The sequence below is a fragment of the Balaenoptera borealis genome, assembly GCF_965194805.1.
Source record: "Balaenoptera borealis genome assembly, chromosome: 15".
NCBI lineage: Eukaryota > Metazoa > Chordata > Mammalia > Artiodactyla > Balaenopteridae > Balaenoptera > Balaenoptera borealis.
The window spans coordinates 8346853-8373238 of NC_138871.1; the positions used below are offsets into that span (position 1 = coordinate 8346853).

At 43.2% G+C, this 26386-nt stretch overlaps 1 protein-coding gene across 1 annotated transcript in view; it reads right to left on the reverse strand.

The window, feature by feature from the left end:
* Positions 1-1295: 1295 nt before the first annotated feature.
* The window catches only part of VWA3B (von Willebrand factor A domain containing 3B), a 211000-nt gene continuing 185909 nt past the window's right edge, over positions 1296-26386 (reverse strand). The window contains 5 exon segments of the mRNA XM_082356117.1: positions 1296-2422; positions 11050-11150; positions 13408-13545; positions 14736-14860; positions 21913-22024. Of these exon segments, the coding sequence (XP_082212243.1) occupies positions 2068-2422; positions 11050-11150; positions 13408-13545; positions 14736-14860; positions 21913-22024 (831 nt within the window). The 3' untranslated portion in view covers positions 1296-2067.

Consider the following 26386-nt stretch of genomic DNA (forward strand, 5'->3'; position numbering starts at 1 on the left):
CTGGCTTATGATCCAGGCCAATTATCTAGGGTAGGCTATAAAATCTGGATACATAGCTATTACTTTTAGCAGATTGAATCCCTTTTATTACTTCTTCTGTCATACGCTAAAAGTGCAGATTTATTCAGTGAAAATCAAATACACAAATTACCTGAGGCAATGCATACAGATGCACATGAAGGATGGATGGTAATGCATCCCCTCCATTTGCTGCAGCCTGGAAACTGTCTCTAGACAGTAAGTCGGGCACTCACAGGGCTCACTTCATTTGCTTCTCAGAGATCAATGCTTCTGTCCAATGTTTTGGAAACTGTTGTTACATACATTTTATCAGGTGTTTTAGTTGTTTCAGGCGAGTGATGGGGGTTGGGGTGGAAATCCAGTTCCTGTTATTCCATACTGGCTCGAAGTGGAAATATGCAGTCATTATTGCAGTTTTCCCCAACACATAGAACTGGGCATTATCATTGAAGGACAACACATTGAACATATCACTTAATGTCATTGAATATATCATGCCTTGTAATGTAATATCAATACACTATTGCATATATTTGTCCTGTGGTTCATCCTTGCATCCCCGTGGAGATGAAGAGGGGTAGAATAGTCTAATGGTCTCTCTGCAGCCTGGCCCACTGTGAGCACTCAATTGCTTGTTGAATAATTGAATGAATACAAGCAGGCTTACATGAATGCACTCATGCATGAATGAATCACTTTGACTGGGTGAATGGATTCTTTCCTACCCGCGCCCCCCCGCCCCACCCAATTCTCCACTGTGCAGACCAAACCCAGACGACTGCTCCAGAGCCTTCCTCCCTGGGTTCCGGGTGACAGGATGCCCAGTGACAGGACACTGTCCCCAGCCTTGTTCCAGATCATTTCCTCACTCCTCAATTTCTTCCTCCTTGCCTTACTACTTTTAGCCTGATGCTGAGCTGATGTCCCTTCTTCTTACGTATTTTTGGAAGTGGTTAAATTCTTCACCATAACCCTGGTGACCCCCTAGCTTTTGAGAATGTAAGTATCACTTGTAATTAGGTTGTGGATTTTAGAGTATCACAACGCTGCCCTATCATTTCTATTTGCAAAAAGCATCCAATATTTTTCTTATTAATAATCTGTACTCTATTATTATCTAGCCCTAGGGCTATTATTGACTAGAAGAAAACAATTTGGGAGACTATTTCATTTTTAAAATTAATGACGCTAATTTTACTACAATTTTTTTGAAGTGAATACTTTGGTACCTCATTGCTAAAATGTGTTCAGAGAAAACAGTAACAGCCCAATAGTTCTGAAATGTTTCCAATGTAAGAGTTTTTATTCTGGTTCCATGCTCAGAGGTACCTACAACAGACTACAGACAAAACTAATTAGGGAGGGCTCAATAAAAATTTTCAGAAAACAGTAAAATAGGCAATATTCAGTCTTGCAGCTCTCAGACAAGTTACTAGGTCTTAATTTCAGTATTAACATTTAATGATAAAATCTCTAATTCTGATGAGATGATCGATTTAAAACAAGACTGCAGGCTTGGATTAGAACTACATAATTTCAAGATTAGAACTACAGATTTCAAAAAATTTGAAAATCCTATGACGGTAATCTATCCGATTAAATTTCTGGGTGTGGGGAGTCTACCAGAAGACGGTATTCAATCAGTTTTGTGGGGGCAGGGAAAATAATAGGACAAAGAATGGTCCAGAAAAGCCAGAACCAATAAGCTCAAACAGATCCAGGTGGAGGATGGCAGGGAAGTCTACCTTTGTTACAACCGGGGAAGGCAGGGGTAGAATGAAGCATGGCCTTACCTCAGCAGAGGGGCTAGTTCCACAATGTCGGGTGGCTGAGGGCAGCCCAGGAGGAGCACTGGTTCTCTTACACATGGTTGCCACAAGACTGCTTTCAGGTTTCTCAGCGATGCTCCCCAGCCCTTTGCTGCTGTGGGTGGCTTTATAAGGGCAGGGTGGGGCTGTTCGAGGTGGAGGTGTGGCAGCGATGGCGTGGCTGGTTGACTCTTAGACCCCAGGCTGAGGACCTTCTCTGGGGAAGTGGATGTCAGCGTTACTTAAGGGTGCTAGAGTTTTTGCTCTCCTGGGGCCTAAACTGGCCCGGAAACTGGGGAGTGATCTCAAGTGCACTATCCTTGAGAGACATTTCAGGGTGTTCCTGAGAGAAATGATGTTGTCCCTCTCCCAGCCTGGGCTTGGGGTGTGTTTTGGGGTAGGACTCTTGGGACCTGTTTCCAGGGGAAGAGTCATCTGAGTCCGAGGAGACCATCTCCTGGAGAGGTAGCCTCTTGGTGGCTTTCTTTTTCTTCCTTCTACGGTTCTCCTGTCTTAGTGCTTGTAAATTCCCAGTGTTAACTTCTTTGATTGGCCATATTAGGAGAGCAGAGTTCTTTATCTCCGTGTCTTCCCTAGAGAGAGAGAGAGAGAGAGAGAGAAAGAGAGAGATCAGGGTTATCCTGGTCTTGATGGCTGCTGTGTCTACAGAAATGTTCAAGCCAAGAGATAACAAGTGTGGTGAGGATGTGGAGAAAAAGGAACCCTCATGCACTGCTGGTAGGAATGTAAACTGGTACCGCCACTATGGAAAACAGTATAGAGGTTCCTCAAAAAATTAAAAGTAGAACTACCATGTGATCCAGCAATTCCACTTCTGGATATATATCCAAAGGAAATGAAATCAGTATCTTGAAGAGATATCTGCACTCTCATGTTCATTGCAGCATTATTGACAATAGTCAAGACATGGTAACAACCTAACTGTCCATTGGTGGATGAATGGATAAAGAAAATGTGATATACATGGAATATTACTTAGCCATAAGAAAGAAGGAAATTTGCCATTTGTGACAACATGGATGGACCTTGAGGGCATTATGCTAACTGAAATACGTCAGACAGAGAAAGACAAATACTGTATGATCTCACTCATATGTGAATCTAAAAAGAGCCAAACTCACAGAAACAGAGAATAGCATGATGGTTGCCAGGGGCTGGAGAGGTGGGAGAAATGGGGAGGCGTTGGTCAAAGGGTATAAAAAAATAAAAGAAAATATATCGGGCAGTTTATTTATCTAGAAGTGTCATCCTTCAAAGAAGGCATCTTGGGAACACCACGACCCCATCTCAGCCAGGCCATCATGGCATACCATTTCGGGAACTTGCCTTTTTCAGGGCCTTTAGGGTAAAGTAAGGACACCAGCTGTTCAACCTTATTTTGTTCCCATAATCAGTACCTGCTACCTTGATCACCCAGCTTTCACTCTGAGTAACTCTGACCATGGCTGCTTCAGATCCTTTTGGAAATTGTTAAGAAAAAAATTACTAGAGTGGAAAAAGATTTTTAGTTGCTTTTAAATAGAAAATTTCATCAATCGAATTCCTCTTCAAAGGATCAAGATTCACCACATGTGATACTTTTCAAAGACTGGCTCAAAGACTCAGGAGGTAATTTCCAAGAGACATTAAAGAATTGGCCTGACCAGTTCACACGCATTAGGATAGCTATTGCCAAAAAAAGAAGAAAAAAAAAATATCAAGAAGTAACAAGTGTTGGCAAGGATGTAGAGAAACTGGAATCCTTGTGCACTGATGGGAATGTGAAGTGGTACAGCTGCTGTGGGAAACAGTGTGGCAGTTCCTCAAAATACTAAAAATAGAATTATATAAGCCAGAAATTCCACTTATGGGTATATACTCACAAGAATAAAAACAGGGACCCAAACAGATATCTGTACACTGATGTTCATAGCAGCATTATTCACAATAGCCGAAAGGTAAAAGAAGCCCAAGTGTTCATGGACAGATAAATGAACAAACAAAATATGATATATACATGCAATGGAATACTGTTTAGCCTTAAAAAGGGAGGAAATTCTGGCATTTGCTGTAACATGGACGAACATTAAGCTGAGTGAAATAAGCCGGTCACAAAATGGCAAACACTATGATTCCACGTAGATGAGGTACCCAGAGTCGTCAACATCACAGAGATAGAACATAAAACGGTGGTTGCCAAAGGCTGAGGGGAAGAGGGAGTGGGGAGTCCGTGTCCGTGGGTGCAGAGTTTCAATCTGAGAAACTGAAAAAAAGCTCTGGAGATGAATGGTGGTGATGGTTGCACAACAATGTGAATGTACTTAATGCCACTGAACTGCATGCTTAAAAATGGTTGTCAATTTTATGTTATGTATATTTTACTACAATAAAAAAGGTGGCCTGAGCAATAGCAGTAGCGTTGGAAAAAGGCTTCCCAGGAGGCCACCAACAAGATGATCTTTAAATATGAGGCCAGCGCCTGTGTGGGTGGGTAAGTTCTGTGAGGCAGGTTCTCAGAGACTCAACTTGAAATCACGCTACAAGACTGGAATCACCAACCTTGTTCTTTGAAATCTAAACTCTTATCCACCACACTACCATCAATTCTCCCGCAAATCGTTACCCTGCTCCAGAGGAGACTAAGTCGACACATACTATTTCCTTTTCAGGGGTTTTCTCTGTTTCCCATGTATTAGAGTTGGTCGCAGTCTGTAACCTGTCAGCTCTCCGACAGAAGAGCAGCAAGGAAGGAATGCGAAGAAGAGAGTTTTCCGGGTGTACTAAAGGCACCCAAAGGGTAAGGGAGAGGAGAGGCCTACCTGCCCACCTGAAAGACAGTAGGAGATGATCTTGGAAGGAACCCAGGAAGAAGAGCATGAAAGACCGAGAAGCAACGTGTGTCCAGCCCTCCCTCAGTAGGGGGTTGGTCACATAAGTGGTGGACCACCTGGACAATTAAATTCGAGGCAGGCAATAATGGAACAAGAAGTGCCCTTGTCATGTAAAGATGCAAGTAACATATTAAGTAGAAAAAATGGTGCAAAACAGAATGTATGTTACATGTTCATTTCTGTTATTAAGATTGTGAAAATGGGGGATGATTGGAAACCTTCACATCCATCTCTTAATAGTTGCCTCAGAGAAATGGATTCCAGGAGAATTGTCACTTTCTCCACATTAAGAAATCTTTTTTTCAACTGTCATAAATGATTAAGAGAAACAAAGGTTTCTGTTTTGAGGAAAAAGAAGCAAAATGGCAGAGAAAACACTCTAGAAGGATATACATCAAAATGCAAATGGTGATTACTCTTGAAATGTGGAACTACGGATGGTTTTTATATCCCTTTTGTTTTGTGCTTTTAATTCCTAAATTATATTAACTATGCATTACTTTTTGAATAAGAATAAAACAGTATAAGTTATCATGATTCGAATAAAAATGGGCCGGGATTTTGATCAAGGAAAAGCCTTTACATCAACCAAGCAGATGCTGCTAGGCCACCCTATTATATTCTCCAGAATGACTGATGTCGACCAAGTTCAAGATATTCCACAAGGAAATGTCCCCTTATGGGATGGGGGAGCAGGGTAGGTGTGAATCTGATGTGAAAGCTCTTATCCACGCCCCCCGCCCCCCATGCACCCTCACTCTTCTCTGTGGGAAGGGGAAGGGCGGCCACGCTCCCGACTTCGGCCAGTGGACATTCTCCACCAGCACACCTGGAAGGGCCCTGCTAAGTGGCTTTCTTTTGCCCTATTTCATGCCAAAACCGAGTTAGATTTAGTGCCCTATTAATTATTTTAGGCTACAGAGTTGGTGAACACTGCCGCGGATCGTGGAGGAGCCAGGCACTGCGCCCTCACTGGCCCTTCAGAGCAGCTCGTTCCACTGCGGGGAACAGTTCTGAGCATCCTGTCCGTGCTCTCCTTGGGTCAAAATCCACCGCATTCACCTGACCGGGCACTCTCAGCTTGCTCATATCCTTGCTGGTTCCCTGAGGCCTCATGTCTATTCTGCCCTAAGTGTGTCTCTGTTGGCGAGGCCATCTTAGAACATGAAGAACAGGAGGACGTCTGGGGTAGGCACCGGATAGACATTTGATGAGGACCAGGAGGCCCCTGAGTTTTAACAACGGAAGGGGCAGAAAGAGGAGAGACTAATAAGAAAAGGCAGTTTTTGCTATCCAGATTGCTCTCACTGGCCCTCAGGGGTAACGAATCGCCATGACTCTCTGTGTTCTTGTCCCAAGTACCAGCACGCCTTCTGAGGACAGGTAATGGCACCTGACCCTCTGGATAAGGTAGGACACTCACAGACAGGGTTATGGCAGAACTGCTTGTTTTCCAGGCCTTAGGAAATGGGGCTCCTGATCTGACCAGAAGGGACCAAGGGAGCTAATGACATATACAGGTTTAATGATTTCCAGAGGCACAGCTCCTTCTAAGGGAAAAATAGTCAGTAGTGACCGGGTGAGATGATGGGAAGTGATTCATCTCAGAGGCAGCACTGAATCTTGAAGTTTTAATCGATGACTTACTATCCCTGCTGTCAGGAAGGCAATGTGAGGCCATGCTACATGGATAAGGGGAGGAGGCGTTCAACAATCTGGGAATTATCATTTCCTTTGGGGGCACAGTCCTAAATCCGAATACCTTGATGGAAAATCGCTAAACTGCTCAAAGAAAGGTAACGAGAGGCTAATATTTTGTGCAATAGGAATTAAGAGCTGGCTGCAGACACAGACAAACCACAACAGAACCCTGGGAGGGGGCTCTCCCCTCCAGGATTCTCCCACCCAGCCACGTCCCCAAGACCACACGGTTATAATCGTGCACCAAGGGAAGAACACTCTTGTCTTCAGGATCTCACTGCCCAACAACCTCCTTCAGATGCCCAGTGATTTTTCCGGAGCACAGAGAAGATGATTAGTCCAATCTGGTTGTCCTGTGATCCCATTTAGAATGTTGCTAATTTTTTCAAGAAATCAAACTCCCTCTATGGTGAATCTTCTTAAAGAGGAGACTTGAAGGTAATTTGCCCAAGCCTTGTTCTGTCAAGAAGGAAGGGAGGATGGATTCCAGCTCTGCTGGGAGGGGTTTCCTGCCAGTTACATGGCACCAGAGGCGCCCTGCCCAGAGGAGCACGTGGTCCCCACCTGTGGGTGGTTGAGTAACACCTGCTAGAGGCACTTCCCTTCAACGGAGAAAACCGGAAGTCAGAGCATTAAGCCCACCAAGCGCGCTTTCCCTGAAGGAGCCAGAGGCCACAGCCTTCTGATGTGAACAGGACCCCAGGGGAGGTAGTCAGGGAAGACCTCGTGCTGTGAATCTCCTGCCTGGCAAGGAGGGAGGATGCCAAAATGAAGGAAAATTCCTTCCGGCCCCCTTTATTTTTGGAGTTAGTAGAAATTACATGTGTGTTCTCTTTTTTTTTTTAAAGTTTAATTTTTTTTTTTTTTTTTAAATTTATGGCTGTGTTGGGTCTTCGTTTCTGTGCGAGGGCTTTCTCTAGTTGTGGCAAGTGGGGTCCACTCTTCATCGCGGTGCACGGGCCTCTCGTTATCGCGGCCTCTCTTGTTGCGGAGCACAGGCTCCAGACGCGCAGGCTCAGTAATTGTGGCTCACGGGCCTAGTTGCTCCGCGGCATGTGGGATCTTCCCAGACCAGGGCTCGAACCCGTGTCCCCTGCACTGGCAGGCAGACTCTCAACCACTGCGCCACCAGGGAAGCCCCTACATGTGTGTTCTCTAAATGGAGAAAGTTACTGACAGGTTAGGGAATATTTTCATTCAGAACAGACATCTCTGATGGCACGAAATGCAGAAGAAGCTCAGGGACTTTACTGAAGGTAAGGCAAGGCAAGAGCAATCATTTCCCCCCACCAGACACACCTCTCTCAGTGGTGCTGTCAGAGAATGCAATCATCAGGTTTCAAAGGAAAGAGAAAACTGGAAGAGCCTCACCTGACCTCACATCACAAACATGGTAATACTAAAACTCTCTCCTTTAAGGACTAGTTATTTGGAATTTAGCAAAATGGGTAACATATTTTGCAAGACAACCTTGCTATAAGTCTTCAAGAATCATTTGTGTCAAATTTTGAATTGAAAATGAAAACTTGTATCAGCTGTGGCCATATTCAATCAATTTTGAACCCTTTACCTTCCAAATACTTTTCTTCCTGCCTTTCACTGAGTACCACCCTTGTTAGGAACCAGAGGAGGGGCTTGTAGAAAATACTCTCAGTCACCCCAAACTGAAGACCCCAAGAAGGAAGAAAAAGAGGAGGGGCAGAGAGTGGAAAGCTGGATCTCTGGCATCCTGGTCCACAGCTGTTTGGGGCCACATACCCCTGGTCTTACCAACCCCAAATGGATGGTTACAGTGGACTCAATATTTTAAAATTAAATTTAGCCATATGATGTCCCACTGAAGTTGTAACCTACAGTACATTTCTTTAATTAGCCCATGAAGAAAGCACCATGATTTTTTTTTTTTAAATGGTCTCATCTGGGGTAATAGTGTGAAGATTTACTAAAGAACAACCAAAGGGAGGTGGCACATTTAGAAAGGAACTGAGAAAGAGTTTCTGATGAGAAAGGACCTACCAGAAGGAAATCCCAGTGTAGATACAAAATAAGACCTACGCCATTATTCTGTGTGCTCACGTCTACCAGCCCTGATTATGGAAACAGAGACAGATTAAGCTCTGAACGTACCCGGCTGGATGTGACCTCTGCTTAGGAGAATTAAATGCAGTCTCTTTCTAGCAGAGAGGCAGCTAGAGCAACGAAACAGTGGAAATTACAATGGGAGACAAGGGGGTCAATGAACGCTTCCGCTGTGTAAAGCCCCAGGAGCTGGGGTAAGTAACTAGCAGCGGAGTTTTAAATAAGGCCTGGGGTAGTACTAAGGTAGAAAAGAATGAAAGGTTTTTCTCAACATAGAAAGAATTGAATTTTAATTCTAAAATAGTGATTGATAATACTGAGTTTAGTGAAGATGGTACCTAGACACATGTATCCATATTCCTTTATAATGTACTGTAATTTGGATATCATATTGTTTGAGTAGGATTTTGAGACCAACAAAAGTGCTCTTATTTAAAATGATATATTCATCTAGAAAAAGATTGAAGGATTGTAGAATATATTTTCAACAATCATACCTAATAGAAGCTTCTCTGTGGAACTACATACCCCTCAAGGAGCCTTGCTGGGCATCCCCTAGTATTTGTATGTTCATCGGCTCATTCTTCAAATAGTCCCTGGGTACCTCCTGTGGGCTGGACCCTGGCAACCAGGATTTAGAAGCAGATAGAACCTGGCCCCCGCTTTCAAGGACTGATGCCTAGTAGGGGTGATGGTCCTGAAAGTACACGGCCCAACACAAGGTAAAATTCCTATAATGAAAACGTCTGCAGGATGCAGTGGGATCACCTCACCACACAGGGCCGGAGTCCTGGAACACAGGGCTTGCGTTCAGTGTTGGAGTTCCCCAGGTGGCCAAGGGCAAGAATAGCATTCCAGGGAGGAGATACTTAGTCTATGCAAAGGCACAGAGCCTTGAAAAAGCACAGCATGGGAAAAAAAACTGCAAGTTTTTTTAATGATTAGTTTACAAATTTAGTATGGTTAGTGTGCAGAGGGGCTTTTGGGAGGTTTGTTGGGGAGTGGCTAGGGGAGAAGTAAGGCCAGCTAGGCAGGCCTGGTTCAGGGCAACAAAAGGCTAAGCTAGGATAAGAAGAGGGATTGGGGGGGGGGGGGTTCGTGGGGGAGGGGCAAGAGCAGATTTACATGTGAGGAAGATTCCTCTGCTCAGCACTTAGGGGAGATGGTGGGACCTCAGGGCAGGAGGAGGTGGGAGGAGGAGGCCTCAGGAAATGGGAGCATTTGTGCAGCCGAGCTGAGAAATATTTGCAAGCTGTTTGTGGAATGTGTATGTCTCTAAATAAATCCACTTCTTACCTATCACTTTGTCTCTTCACTGAATTCTTTCTGTGATGTGACATAAAGAACCTGAGCTTCCAGGTGTGTGAGACCAGGTGTGTGATCTCAGTTAAAATACAGTGGGCTCAACTCCCAATCTGGATTTTGGCTGGATTCGAGTCCCAGACCGTGGGTTCAAGTCCCAATCTGAGTTGTGCGGTTTCAGATCTGGGTGGCGAAGGGAGAGGAGGGTGCTGGGTCACACTGCAGCAGGCAAGGAAGTCTAGTTATTTAGGATCATGTGTGCACACGTGTGTGTGTGTGTGCAAACAGAAGAGGCAATTTTGGGGTTTTGCAGAGGTGAAGGAATCGGTGGAGAGGAGCTAAGGAGAGAGGGGAGGAGAGTCCAGGGGTAAATCACAGAGCAAGGACCCGGGCCGGCGGGGGACAAGCCTGCTGGACAGATCAGCATTGGATGAGGAGGGACTCTGACATGAGGGGGAGAGATCCAGGCTTCCACAAGCCCAGAGGTGAGGAAAGCGGCGCAGGGAGAGAATGTCTGGTGGTTTCTGTTTACGAAGCACAAGGTGAGGCCACTGGGAGACTGAAGGTTGGCACCCAAAGACGGCTCAACCCGTGCTCAAAATCCACCTTCACCTCCAGGGTCAGGGCTCTGACTCCAACTTTGATGCCCCTCGTTGGCCCCATGGACTTGGTCTTGCCTGCTCTTCAGGCCTCAGCTTTTTCTTACTGATTTTGCTTTAATCCACCTTTCCAGCTGTTAGCCATCCTGCTGCCTCAGATGCAAATGTGTTTACCCCACTGTCGCCCCTGGAAACCACCACCCACCCACCCACACTCACCTGGGCACAGGCAAGCCAGGGCCAGCACCTCACTCTCACCCCCAACAGGGAGAGGTGATGGGTGATTAGTCCCAACTGCAACTTAATCTAACCTGTGCTTTATAGTGAGGCTTCATTAGAAGACCTTGAATCCTTACAAATAAGAGGAAAATAATACCTTCAGAGTCATGACAGGATTGAAAGCTTTGCTGAAGGGTCAGTAAAATACATAATGTTGAATTTGAGATTAGAACAAGATAGACAAATAACCAGCAGGTAAAAGCTGTGATGTTGAAGGAACAATCATCATAGACTTGCACTTTGGTAGGAAGTCCTCCACCTTTGCTTTTCTCCCCAAGTATTTAGAGATCGTGGATCTCAACTCAGAAACAGATTAAAAGTGCAAAGATATAAATAAAATTCAGAAAGTAGAAAGTTGGGTCCACTTACACTTTTGAATCCTCCTGAATTGGGGGTGACTTAATATGAGCGCAAGAGAGAGCATATTTGTTTTGGCTGATCTTAATAAGTGCACTCCGAGGGCAAAATTCCTGTAATAATACCAAAAGAGTTCATTCAATTTAAATCAGAAATGTCCACAATTCAGATGTAATTTTAATCTAGCTCAACCCACTGTAATAGCTACCAGCCATTATCCTGTTCTGGTGATACTTAAGAGGGCAGCGTAAATGCAGAGTCTAGCTGGATAATTTTACGCTGAATAAAAGTCATCATTGAGTCCTACCTGTCATTTCTCCACATCCTGGATCATTTGTCAAGTCCACCATTTGTCAAGGTGTGTGTGTGTGCACGTGCATCCACTGATGTACACGCACGCACACAAACACACACAGACACACACCTTCATATAACCACCTTCCTTTCTAGCTTAATTCCAGCCTTGGCCATCTCTTTCCTGGACTTATAAACTATCAGCACCACCCCATGCTGTATGCCCCACTGTCAGTCCCTGGGTCTCCCAGAATTTCTATCAGAACTGTCCTCAGCGTCCATCCCCAAGACCATGCTGTCTAGTCCAGGGCCCCACTGCCAAGGGGGGTAACCTCCAGAGTCCTTCCTGGGCTCTGAGGCTCTTCCCCAGGGATCCTGGGTCACCAGCTTCCTCTCTCCCCACACCTGGGACCCACCCACAGGCATCTCTTCAAACATCCCTTGATTTGCCCTCTCCTCTCTTGCCTGGTAGATGTCCCCAGAGCAGGGCCACCTGGCAGAGATGCTTCCCACCCGCTGCCCTTCCAGGCTCCTTCAATGTCATCCAAACAGCTCCAGGAAAGTCCATTATCTCTCACGGTTTTTCCTGGGTTGATGAGAAGATGCCCTTTCTCCCGCTTGTTCTGTCAGATGCGATACAGTGCTCCTGGGGCCACTGGCTCTGAGGTCCTTCACTCATCCATCCTACATTTCATCCCTTCATCCTAAAATTCGTTCACCATGACCCCTTCCCTGATGGACATACCCCATGCTACAGTCAAGAATCGATTAGAGATTCACTTTGTTATACAGCAGAAACTAACACAACAATGTAAAGCAATTATACTTCAATAAAGATGTTAAAAAAAAAAGAATTGATTAGATATTTTTGTTCTGTTTACTAGGCAGTTGGGCATAGACATTTAGAGTGCAGGCCACGGAACCAGACTGCCTGGGTTCAAAATGCCTGTAACACCCGCTCACCCTGGGTGTGACTTCACCTCTCTGCTTCAGGTTCCTTATCTGAAAATGGGGATAAGAGTACCTACCTCACAGTGTTCTGAGCAGCCAGCTGTTCACTATGTGTGAAGCACCTGGGTTAGTACCTGTGCCACATCGTAAGTGCTGAATAAGTTAGCACGACTCTTTCGTTGGCTGCTTTTCGCAAGCCAATCCATTTTCCAGGCGTATTAAGTGGGCCATCAAAACAATGTTATTTCCATTAGAAAACATCATTCATTCAAGTACCTTATAAAGCAATTGTGAGAACTTGCTCTTCATCAGCAGCAGTACCAGGGATGCAAAGATGGATAGGACCCGGTCCCTGCCTTTAAGGAGTTGGGAGATTGGTGAGGGAGCCGGGGCGGGAGGAAGGCAGGACAGTGTGCAGGGGAACCCGAGGGCCTCAGCAGAAATCAGGCGGCGTCTTCGGGTGACAGGAGATTTTATGGAAAGAAGATGGGGAGGGCGGTCCAGGAAGGGTTAAAACCCAGCGGCTTGGGAAAGCCCACTGTGTTCGGGAAGCAGTGAGCCTTCCATAGGGCTGGTAGCCAAGCTCACAGGGCAGGGGGGGGGTCGGGCGGGGGTCGGGCTGGGCTTTTCCTTGAGGTTGCCGAGAAGTGTGTGTGCGTGCGTGTGTGTAGGGGGGTGAGGGGACAGGGGGCACATCAGGTAGGCAAGTGACATCATCAGATATGTAAACTGATAATGATTTTTTTCTAAAACTTTTAGGAAAAATACAGAGGGAGAGAGAGAGTGGGGCTGTAAGAGCCTGGGGAGGCCGCTGACGAAGCCAGAATTGGAGCGCGCCTCCCCAGACCCCAAACGTGGAACCAGAGCCCCAAAGACCATCTGACAGAGGAGTCAGGAGGCCACGGCGACCTTAGCACAGGCGGATTTTGTGTTGCACAGCGGACAGAACTCTAAGCACAGGGGGTGGATGTGCAGGGGGAATAGAAACAGCCAGGGAGATCGCTCTTTTCAGACGTCTGGCGGTGCCAGGAGAGAGCCAGGCATTGCCTGCAAGAAAGGCACGGGTAAAAGGAAGCCACTTTCTGCCTAGCGAGAATGTTCTTTTCTAAGTGAAAGTCTACTTACTCTCCGGTTGTTACATTTTAAAACTGTGTAGACTTTATCTTCAGCCACATCTTGATTTGGAACTGCTATGACAATGGCGGGGACATAGAAGTCAAATCCTCGGGGTATCACAATTTTGGCAAACACATAATCTCCAACCTGTAGATGAGAACATCTTTCACGGCAAATATTTTGCTTATCCATCTTAAAGACAATATTCATATAAGCTTGTTTTAAAACACCCCAAGATGACTAGCAAGTACTGATGCTAGAATTCAAATACATATTTTTTTTTTCTCAGTTGGAAAGAGTCGCTAGTTCCAAAATTCTCTGGGCTCATTGGGCCATAGCTGGAATTTTGTGACCAGTTTGGGGAAGCCGCATTTTAGCAGGGCTTCCCCTGACAAGGGTCTCAGGGACAGCCAGCAAGATGGTGAGGGGTCTGGAAACCATATCTTACAAAGACTGGGTGAAGGAAGCTGTAATGTTTCACATGAGGACCAGGGAGAGAATGGGCGGTGCCCTCCTGTGTCTGAAGGGTTATCAGGGACAGAGGAAAGGAGCAGATTTGTTTAATGTGGTTCCAAAGCTCACACCTGGAATCCATGGGAAAAAGTCACAAGAGATAATTTCCAGCAGAAAGAAAGTCTTGTGCAGGGGCATACAAGGCTGCAGGGCACCTGTCAGATGGAGAGGATTCACGGTCAGGGGGAAAGTGCACTGACGTGCCCTCTGAGTCTGCCCAGGGGAGGTGGGAACAGACAACCAATGTGAATCCTATGAGCACTCCTCAGCACTCTTCCTCCTGGCTCACACTATCCAAGAAACAGCAGCAGTGCAGCTTTGGGGGGGTTTTCTCTCTACACTCCCGCCTTGGTGCGGGGATGAGGATAGCACAGGAGGATGTGCCAGACACGGCACAGCTCTGATGAATTTATAAGCAGATGAGAACACATCAGCCCGGCTCACCCCTGGAATGCATGTTCAGGGGTAACTGCATTATGGCATCAAGGTCTGGCATCAACTGACTACAATGTCAAGGAAAGGGCTACCACTGCCTTTGTTATTAAATCTGTTTTAGTATAATCTTCTGCAGTGAAAGCTTCAAGAGCACCAGCAGTTACAGCAACTCCCGCCCCACGACCATCTATTGTCTGTAAAGCAACAAGAGCCTCAGGGGCAATGCGAGCAGGTCTGTGCAGTCCTGAGCTACTTAACAGGGCGTTAGCAGATCAGGGTCAGGAGCAAAGAAATTGCTAGGCAAGGGGTCATAGGAAGAGGGGTCACTGTTATCCAGAGCTCTAGGAACGGTGAAAAGGGGCCCAGGAACAGATGGCTGGAGCAGGTACCTGGAGCAGTGGGCAGGGCATGGCGCCCCCCACAGGTGTGATGAACGAGATGGGCACGACCTTGGTGTCTCCATACCTGAAGCCCACGAGCGCGTGGGTGGGGCTCACACACTTCTTCACAACCCCTGTAAGGAATCACATTTAAAATAAAACAGAAAGGCAATGCCTATTCCCTTAGGCTTGCCCCATCCCGTTGGTCAAGCTACGTTACAGCACTTTGCCTGCTTACATCAGTGTGCCCCTTGGTTTCTCCACCAGATGACACTGGATTCTCTATGATGCCTGCTGGGGTTGACCAACTCAGAGTGCAGTGCCGTGCTCTGCTCTAGAGCTGAGCCGGGAAGCTAAGAGAACGCGTGGAAACTTGTTCAACCAGCATTACCAGCAGCCATCCTGCTGGGAACACTGTTCCTAGAAATATCCTTTCCCTGGACACTTCCTACCGTCTGATTCCCTTATTTATCTTAGTCATATTTCCTTCTGTAATACTTGGAGACAGAAAATCGTTGTTAGTATACACACTACTATATATAAAACAAATAACTAATAAGGACCTACTGTCCAGCACAGGGAACTCTACTCAATACTCTGTAATGACCTATATGGGAATAGAATCTAAAAAAGAGTGGATGTAGGTGTATGTATAACTGATTCACTTTGCTGTACACCTGAAACTAACACAACATTGTAAATCAACTATACTCCAATGAAAATTTAAAAAAGGAAAATCATTGCTAAATTGTGAAAGTGAAAGGAAATATGAATTTCATATTTTCATCCTCAGCTTTTCATCTAATATTACACACCCCACAGTGTCCCTAAAACGTACAATCAGAAAAGGAAGAAAAAAAGAAGCAAGAAGTTTTCTTGTCTTTTAGTTACGTGCAGCGATTATTATAACAGGAAAAGAAAATATTGGTGTTAAGGTTCACATATTTTGTCATTTATCCTAGTTGAAATTTATTATATTTTCCCATTTAAAAGGGATTATAAATACTGGGGGCACGTTTTGACCTCCCCGGCAGCAACAGCTGCACTTGGACCCCCTAGTTTGAGACAGGAACGCGCTCGTCCCCACTGGGCCCCCACAGCGCGCGTGCCCGGCACCCTCGCCCCAGCTCACACACCGGCGTTGGCAAAGTCCTATGTGCTTTCAGGTGGCAAAGAAACGGCTGCTGATTTTCATCTCACGTCCAGGTGTCTTGTTTTAAACGGCCAAAGAAAGGGAAGACTTATTTTTTTAAAAAAACACCACACATACACGAAAACCAGCTTTACACTGTCTGTTTTCTTGTTGGACTAAATGTTCGGTTTGGCTTCTGAAATATTCTTTACACATGGTTCACACATTTTCTACCATAAACTGACTCTACCCTTTTAATTAGGAAAACTAACACTACTTTTTAGAAGGAATTCCTACTATGAAAACAAAGAAGAACCCCTCTGAGTTGAGGAGAATCCTAGCATCCCCCAGGACACAAGCCCATCCCAACCCACCCCGACCCCGGCCCTGCCCCAGGCAGGGGTAAAGGTCTGGGCTGCCAAGATGACCTTGTTGGCCAGTGGGACCCTCCACAAATTCTTAGCCTTTGGGACTTTGCAGAATCCAGTCTTAAACCTGGGATGCAGTTTTTCAGGTAACTGCCTCAGTTGAGTAGCTGTGCGACTGTATGGCCCGCGGCGTCTAGGCCATGTATTGGTTGCCTTTTACAGAAAAAGGCTGCTGACCCCTGCTCGAGATCGTTAGACCTAGACTTTTGGTATGTTACTACCAGCTCTTTTTTTTTTTTTTTTTAAACTCTTTCCTCATCTTTTATTCTGATAACAAGCAAAATAGCTCACTTAGTGCCTTGTATTCTTTTTTTTTTGAATTTTATTTTATTTATTTTTTTATACAGCAGGTTCTTATTAGTCATCCATTTTATACACATCAGTGTATACATGTTAATCCCAATCTCCCAATTCATCCCACCACAACCACCCCCCCTGCCCACTTCCCCCTTGGTGTCCATACGTTTGTTCTCTACATCTGTGTCTCTATTTCTGCCCTGCAAACCCGTTCATCTGTACCATTTTTCTAGTTTCCACATATATGCATTAATATACGATATTTGTTTTTCTCTTTCTGACTTACTTCACTCTGTATGACAGTCTCTAGATCCATCCGTGTCTCTACAAATGACCCAATTTCGTTCCTTTTTATGGCTGAGTAATATTCCATTGTATACATGTACCACATTTTCTTTATCCATTCGTCTGTCGATGGGCATTTAGACTACCGGCTCTTTTATGTTCCAATCTCTGCAGATGTGGACCTTTGTTCGCCTCCAGAAATTACTGTAGTTTCTTCCAATTTAACTCTAGAACCAGCCTCATGGTGTTGACACCTGGCTGTCCTCCAAGGCGGGAGGACCCAGAGCTGCTGGCCTGTTCGGTCATGGCTCAGCCTCTGCACTTACCCTTTCTCCACCTCATTAAGGAGTTGCTACCATTTCTAGGCCCTGATTCAAGATCAGCTTCCAATTTTTGGCTGCCCTTACACTGCAGTTTCTCTTTGCCCTCAGCCTCAGAGAGTTGAGACGTTGTTTACTGCTCTGAAACGTCTCCTGGGACCACGTTAGGGGACTGGGCTCTGGAGGTTGGACCAGCAGGCAGAAAGAAGCATCTCTACTCCGTCATCTTCCTGGGTATGAGTCGGCCTCCCCACCTCAGCCAGGGGGCTCTCCTGTACCCAGGTACGGGGGAAAAGGGGGCACACCTTAGTTGAGACCCTCAGCAAAAACACTACCTATGCCCAGAGGTCAGAGGACTGAAGAAACAGTCTAGGCAGACAGCATGGGTGAGTTCATTTGGTGAAAGAAGCAGGAATGGTTTTCAATCTTCACTCCAAACAGGAATTTCTCAGGCTGGAGAGTGGATTTTTTTTAACCTCTGGTTATAAGAACCTTCTGATATTCATAGCCCGGCTCGAATCCCATTTCCTGAAAATGGCGTCAGTTCTGCTCTACCAGAAGCGTCCCCTCCACCTGCCCCCCTCCACTGAATGTCAGCCTACATATCTAGTCATCACATTCTCTTCTTCTTTAGTCTCAGAGGTTTCCTTTATAGCCCACTGTGCTGGTTTTTGCCTTTTCAAATTGCTCTTAAAGTTTTAAAGCTGTTGTTAAAGTTTTTAAACTGCAAGCACCTCCCTCTACCCCCAGGTGAGGACCCCAGGTGAGTTGTTTATATCTCCCAAGAGGAGATAATAGAAAAACTCTACAGGTAATGAACACTTTCCAATTTCAAGATGCTGTACATTATCATATTTAACCTACACCATGATCTTATGGGGGGTTTAATAGTTTTAAATCTCATTTGGAAAGATAAGGAAACAGGCTCAGAGAACTTCAGTGATTCCAGTCACATGGCTGGTAGAGGCAAGAAGCAGACTTCGAATAAATAAAAACTTAGGATTGTCTGACCCTAAATCATGACCCCTGAGAAAGTATTCAGTCCTCCCCTGCCCCAGCCTTTTTCTTCCATTATAACTTGTTCCAACGACATAATGCAGAAATCTTGCAACCCAGACTTTTCATCACTGTGAATTTCCTGAGATAAAATGCTGCTTCTTGCTGAACAATGGGAAGGATGACCCAATTCCTACAAATAACGATTTAAAATAAGGTTCTGAAGTGTGTCTGCCTCCTTGCCTTTCAGCATCCTAATAAGCCAGGCTATCAGCTTGTCCCTTCTGTTCTGCACAACGCAATCCTTCCTCAACTAGTGAATCCACACTGACCCCTGAATAGAGTTAGCCATAAGGAACTCCCTGCCCTGATTCCCAAGGACGGCAGCAACAACTGGGCCAGCTCTGCTCCAGTGCAGACCCGGCCTTGAGCAATGGATGCTCTGATCCCATTGCTCCAAAGCCGCTTCTGCTCAGGTACATTTTAAAGCTATTTTTCATTAAAAACATTTAGGAGGTTTTGAACAAAAGTTATCAGAAAAGGAGTCATCAGTGAATATCATGCCTGTGCTCCACAAAACTCTATTTGGCCTTTTTTTTTGTAAGGGGTAAAAATAGTAACCTGCAGTGACCAGGTGATCTAAATGAACATCACTAATGAGGGCACGTAGACATCATGTGCCTTTGGATGGGTTGCCCTGAGAGGGATGTGGCATCAATGATATCACATAACATTTTGGCTGGAAACACATAACCTGAATCTAATCTAACCCAAATTGAGGAACATTCCATAACATAATTGGCCTTACTGTTAAATAATGTCAGTATCATGAAAGATGATGGAAAAGGCTAGAGAATGATTCTAGATTAAAGAAGACTAAAGAGAAATAACGAAATGCAATAACAATTCTGAATTGGGACCTATACTAGAGGGAAAAAAATGCTGTAAGGGCTATTCTTGGGACAATTAACCAAATTGAAATATATAGATAAAACTATATAATATTAACTTTACTGAATTTTATGACTTGACTGTGGTAAAATTAAGAGAATACCCTTGTTCTTGAGAAATACATGTATTAAGGGGCAAAGGGGCATGATGTTACCTAATCTCAAATAGTTCAGGAAAAAATAATGTGTGTCTTATGGTAGAGGGAAAGAGACAGAGAGAGAATGGAAAAATAAAATAATAGATTGGTAAAATAAATATGACAAAATGTTAAAAATTGGTAAATCTCGGTAAAAGTATACAGGAGTTCTCTATTATTCTTGCAAATTTTCTGGAAGTTAAAAATTTTTTTTTTATGAAAAAATAACTCTATGAGGGTAAAATAGAGTTGAAGTTCCCAGTTAAAGAAAAGATACATTGACTTTGTCCGGGGGGAGGGGAGTGTAAAGGGGGCTGTGGGGAGGGAAACAGAAACTAAGTCCCTCCGTAACCGATGCATCATCATTTAATTCAGCTGAGTCAATATTTACTAACTAGCCACTAATCAAAATAACTGATTATATGACTAAATTCAAGTGTTTATTATGTTATTACCTTTTTTGTTTTTTCTGGCCGCACTACGCGGCTTGCAGGATCTTAGTTCCCTGACCAGGGATTGACTGAACCCGGGCCCTGGCAGTGAACGTGCCGACTGACTTACCACCTGACTGCCAGGGGATTCCCATCAAATATTTATTACCTTTCAAATGACTTATCTGAGCCACAGATTAAAAATTCCCAAATGGCCAAATCCCATGGAGGTATTAGGACTGTGTGCTCTCTGCTTCTAGCTGCATATTTAAAAACAACCAGGACAATAATCATTGCTGGCATGGCCTTAGGTACTGCATGTGGCTATGTGTTACCTGTTCTCTCTACTCCCCCAGATCAGCAGCGGTAGGTCTTCTGCATTTCCTTATCACACAGGGATGGTTGGGGGAAAAGTTTGAGCAATATTATTTTTTTCTGGGACCCTGGCCGGCAAACTGATCTCAAGCCCTAGTCCAGCCATTTGGAATCCTGTCATTTTCAGCATTTTCATTCAACTGCTAAATTAGCCTTGGATCCTGCTCCGTGGCTCAGATTCAGAAAACCAAGCAGGGGTGGCCTCCTATGATCACCTCTCAGCAAATCTAAGCCCCAGAGAAATAGGAGGTTCTCAGGCCCTGCTCTTGCAAAGAAGAGTTTCATGCCTCAGCCTAGGAGCTCATCTCAAATGCCTGGATCCATTTTTCTCTCATCCAGTCAACTTCAAAGCACATTTACCAAATTTCAAATAAAATATCCTAGTTATCAGTTCTACACATATGCCTGCTGGAAACCCAAACTCCTGATGAAGTATTTTTCTCACTTAAAAAGCAGATTAAATTAAGTTTAATAAAGAATTACTTAACTGGTGATTGACAGATAATGCCTACATTAAGATCAGCTATATTTTGAGGTACAGTCTTTCTGCTTGAGAGCTCTTCCTCAGGGTTCTTTCTCTAAGCTCTCTTTCCCAATAGGCCTTTACCACGATTTCAATGACTACTTTTGTGCTGATGTGTCAAAAATCTCTATCTCCCAACAGATTTCCTCCTCCAGACTCTGGACCCATTATCTCCAATTGCTTCTCTGACAACTTTAGCGTCTTGTGGTGCACCTACAATTCGTCACGTCCCAGACACACCTCGTTATCTTCCTGTCCATATCACCATCTCCTATAGGTACCATCCTTTACCTTATGACCCAAGCCAGGGACCCGAGTGACATCTTAATCCACTCCATATATACTCTTCACACAGCGCTGGGAGGGATCTTTTTAAAACTTCAAGTGTGATTGTGTTTCTTCCTGCTTTAAATGTGACTCCCCAATAAAGTTCAAACTTCTTAACATAACCTTTTATGAACAGCCGCACACTTACCTCTCCGAAGAGCTTTCTTACTTTCTACCCTTCCTTTGCATTCTAGGTTCCAGCCATAATCTATTTTATTTCTCCAGGCATAAAATGTTTTTCTTCACCTCTAGATCTTCACACATATCATTTTCATTATTCATGAAGCTCTTGCTTAACTTCATCTGGTTGATTCCTTCAGGATCACATGCCCCAGAAAGTCTTGGGCAAACCTCTCAGGTCCAGTCACACTGGCCTCTTCCTTCAAGGAAGAGGGTGTCATGGGCACTCCATCCTCAGGACTTCGTACTGCTGTTCCCTGTGTTTAGAACTCTCCCTGAGATAATCTCAGGGCTCCTTTTTAAAGTCCTTATTAATATGTTGCCTTCCCTGGAAGCTCTTCCTTGACCACCATATCTAGAATCGCGAGCTTCACCTTTGACAAGCTCAACCCTCTTCGTGGCTTCATTTCCCTTCATAGCCCTGTATCTGATGCACTGCGTATTTTACTTATTTGGTTGCTTGTCTGTCTCCTCTACTTGCATATAAGCTTCATGAAAACAAGGATTTTCTTCTGGGGTCTGCTCACTACGGTAGACCAGCACCTTAGGGATATTACATACATGGAACATAGTAGATACGTAGGAAAACTTTACTAAACAAATGAAAGATTAAAGTAAGTTTTTCTGGCTGTTACTGTTACTTCCCCACAAATATGGGGAGAAACTTCATCATTTCATTTTAGAAGTGGAATACCTCAGCATAGCTCATGAAGTGTCAGTGTGCTAGGGAAAGCATAGTTTGAGAACTTCTGGTTCCCAATATCATATTATGTAACAAAGGAATCTTACAAAATAAAATACCTACCTGGAAAATAAAAGCCATTTTCATCACATCTTGCAATAACCTTCTGGCCTTTGAGTGGATCCAATTTTTTGGATTTGTTTTTCTTTGTTGGAGTTCCTTGAATTTTCTGTTGCTAAAAAAAAAAAACATTAATAGTTGATAGAAAAAGTAAGTGCAGACAGTGAAAGTCACAGATACAGGATAGCGTGTGATTCTTTACTTAGAACCACACTGTTGAGGAATTCCAGGACATGCATATACTGTATACTCACTCTGGAGTACTTTCTGTTCTATGCTGTTGGGAACAGGCTTTTAAAACTGAACTGATATGGGAAACACTGCACATAGAAAATGAGGCAGAATTTACAGTCTAAATCTAATCAAGCTTTGTTAAAACAGAACAAAAAAAGGCAGCCTTTTCCAGAGAATTTAAACAGGATCCAGAGTTTTAAACTATAATATTCAATATATGCATACACGATCCAAAATGCAACATACAAAAAAAAACAAGCAAACATGACCAATTCTCAAGGTAAAAGGAAATCAACAGATCACAGTATTTAGATGGCTCAGGTGTTGGAATAATCAGATTAAGATGCAAATCAGCAGTTATAATCATAGTATATGAGGTAAAGGTAAATACTCTTGAAATGAACAGTAAGGTAGTTGTTTTCAGCAGAGAAAAAGGAACTATAAAAAATAACCAAATGGAAATTTTAGAAGTAAAAAAAAAACCCAACAATATCTGGAAGGGCTAAATAGCAGAACTGATACGATGGAGGAAAGAGACCTGAAGACAAATGAACAGAAATCATCCAATCTGAAGAACAGAGAAAAAAAGATATTTAAAACTGACCAAGGGCCTTCCTGTTCCACATAACCCCTTCAAAGCCCAGCTCAGTTATAATCTCTCTGGGAAGATTTTACCCCCAGGCAATTTCAGAAAAAAACAAAGGAAAGTACTGCTCTGTTATTTCCAAATGCTACCACATGAATCAAGGCTTTGAGTGAATGTGATTGTTGTGTCCACTACAGGAAGAAACTGGTAGCTTCATTTTTGATCTGTAAAGTCCAATTCTATCTAAAGTCCTATTTTCTATGCTTGATGACTGATCATTCCATCATCCAGAAAAGTCATTATTTTTGATTTCCAATCAATTTGAGGACCAACGATCTTTTAAAATAAATTGAAAATGAATTACTAGAAAACAAAATAAAAAACAGACATATAGTGTTTGGGTTTCTAGGTAAAATCTATTTAAGAATTCTGAAAAGCAATTGGTAGCAAATGGGTTGGAAAAGAAGACAAGAATTCAAAGTACCACCAAATTGGTAGGGTGTTTACCATTTTTTTCCTCTGGTATTCCCTGGTCTGACCTCAAGACAGCCCAAAACACAGAAGTGGATGCCAGGGTATAGACAGAGCTCTAAAAGAAGCCCTCTAGTTCTGGCTTGAGGAATGGGAAAAGGAACTCCTAACCCTTGGAGAGAATACAGAAATCCTTCTCCCCTTTCTCCCTCCATACTCAGACCTCAGTCCCTAAGCAATTCTGTACAGTGGCAGCAGTGTTGGCAATCCGAGCCTGGAGGAGCCAAAACTCTGCAGGAGTGGAATCTTCTTGCTCCAACAGGGTGGGTGAACCCCACTGTTCTCTCTCTCTATGTATCTAACCTCTGTTTGGTCCCAAAGGCAAGCACAATATGTGGAAGCACGCAACTGAGTTAGGGACATAAAACCCTGGATTTCTGGCTGAAGGACTGAAAAGAGGAACCCTAGGAAACGAGAAATTACTAGGAAGGTCACTTATATTAGAAAAGGGAAGGCCAAGTATTACCCCAATACCAAAACAGGCAAAGACATCACAAGAAAAAGAACACTACAGTCCTATATTCCTCATGAATATAGATGCAAAAATCTCTTAAGAATATATCAGCAAAAAATTCAGCAACATATGAGAAGAATTATACACAATGACCAAGTAGGAGTTATCCAAGGAATGCAAAGCTAATTTAACATCTATAATTATGGATCCACAATTAATGTAATACTCCAAATTAATATAGTAAAGAATAAAACCATATTATTATCTTAATGCATGAAGAAGTAGTACCTGACAAAATCCAACAGCCTTTCATGATAAAGACTCTCAACAAACCAGGAATAGAAGGAGACTTCCTCAACTTGATGAAAAGCTGCTGTGAAAAGCCTACAGCAAGCATGACACTTAATGGTGAAATATGGGATGGTTTCCCCTTAAGATCAGAAACAAGGCCAGGCACTCTTGCAACTTCTACTTAACATTGTACTTGATGTTCTAGCCAGTGCAATCAGGCAAGAAAAAAATAAAGGCATCCAGATTGGAAAGGAATAGGTAAAGTTGTCTTTCTTCATAAATGATATAATCCTATATGTGGAAAACCCTGGGGAAAGCACACAAACACTACTAGAGTTAACAAGTTTTGCAAGATGTCATGATGCAAGTTAAATATACAGAAAAGAAAAAATTGTATTTCTATGTACTAATAATGAACAGTCTGAAAATAAAATTAAGAAAAGAATTCCATTTATAGCATCAAAAAGAACAGACTAGGGAATAAATTTATCAAAAATAAATGAAAAGTTCATACACTGAAAACTACAAAACACTGCTGAGAGAAATGAAAGATCTAAGAAGTTGAATATCATGTTCATGGACGAGAAAACTTGATAATGTTAAAAGAGTCATTTTTACCAAACTGATCTATAGATTCCACATAAATCAAACAAAATCCCAGTAATTTTTTTTTTGCCAAAATTGAGATGGTGATCTTAAAATTTACACATAAATGTAAATGACCCAGAAGAGCCAAAATAATTTTGAAAAAGAACAAATTTGGCGGACTTACTCTTCTTAATTTCAAAACTTACTCTAAAGCTTCAGTAATTAAGAAAGTGTGGTCCTGAATTAAGGATAGTCATATGATCAGTGGAACAGTATTCAGAGTCCAGAAATAAATCCTTACATTTATGGTCAATTGATTTTTGACACTTTGGAAAAGCTTTTGGCAGTTTCTTTAAAAATTAAACATAAACTTACTGTATGCCCTGGAAATACCACTATTAGACATCTAGCCAAGAGAAATAGAAATTTTTATCACACAAACACTTTTATGTGAATGTTCATATCAGCATTATTCACAGTAATGGAAAGGTGGAAATAATCCAAGCGTCAGTGGACTGGGGGAATGGGTAAACAAAATGTGGTATATCAATGCAATGCAATATTACTCAGCCATTTATATACGAAACTTACAGAAAACACAAATTTATAGAGACAGCAATTGATTAGTGGTTACCTGGGGCTTGAGGTGTAAATGGAGACTGACTCCAAATAGGTATGAGGGATCTTTTCTGGGTGATGGAAATGTTCTGAAACTAGATTGTAGTGGTGGTTGAAGCTCTGTCAGTTTTGCTAAAAATCACTGAATTGAAACAGGTGAATTTTACGGTGTGAAAATTATATTTGTACACATCTGCCTTTTTAAAAAAGGTTAAAATAGGCAGCCATCTATTTCTTGCTTCCTCTGTGTAACTGCTCATGGTATTTTGCAGATAGTGGGCTGAAGAAGTGAATGAACATAGAAGCTTCTGAATCTACTCTTAAATCAAAAAATAAACAAAATAGGCCTTTTTCTTCAAATTGCTATATTGTAGAAAATAGGGGTTTTCCCACCCAGATTTTTTTCATTTTTTTCCTTTCTTGACCCTTAACTTACTAATTTTTGGATTTCTCAAAGAAATTAGCCCTCCAACCCAATCAAAGCACCCAGTGACATCATTCACCAGCTTCTCATCTTTGCAGACCATCAAGTGCCCCTCTTCTCCATGATACAAAGCCAATATAAACTGTTTTCACATGCATTTTGATGCCATCTTTTTGCACTGCTATAGCTATATCATCAGTAAAGTATTCGATGCATATTTTATGAGCTCATCTGCTGGCCTTCACTTAAGCAAGTCTCTAATTTATGAGGCAATTGACAATAAAAATTTAAATAACTTCAGGTGGTGTGAACACCACTTACTCTTGGGTCATGATTCATGTTCAGTATGGTTTGGGCTCCGGAAACCCGCAGCTCATTTCCCTGGTGCCCTGATATAACTGAACATTTTGCAGCCATCTATCATTTGTATCTGTTTGGTGATACTTTTCAGGTTCACTAAAAGAAGTGGGAGTATGCTATTTCCTGGGAGCTGAAAAGTTAGAGCTAGGTCCTCAGGGAAGAAATGATGAACTAAGGGCTTAAAGTCTCTTGCAGGATGGTGGGATATGATCAAGTCTTCAGACCTGTGTTGCTTGTAGCCTACGTGGCCACAGACAAAAATGTAAGATGAACACCACCCTTTTGTTTATGATGTTCCCATCTAGTTGAATTTTGCTGGGGACCCTCTATTCTCATGGAATTTCTATTTTTACTGATGTACTCAATACGTCAAAGAGGATGGCCCAACATC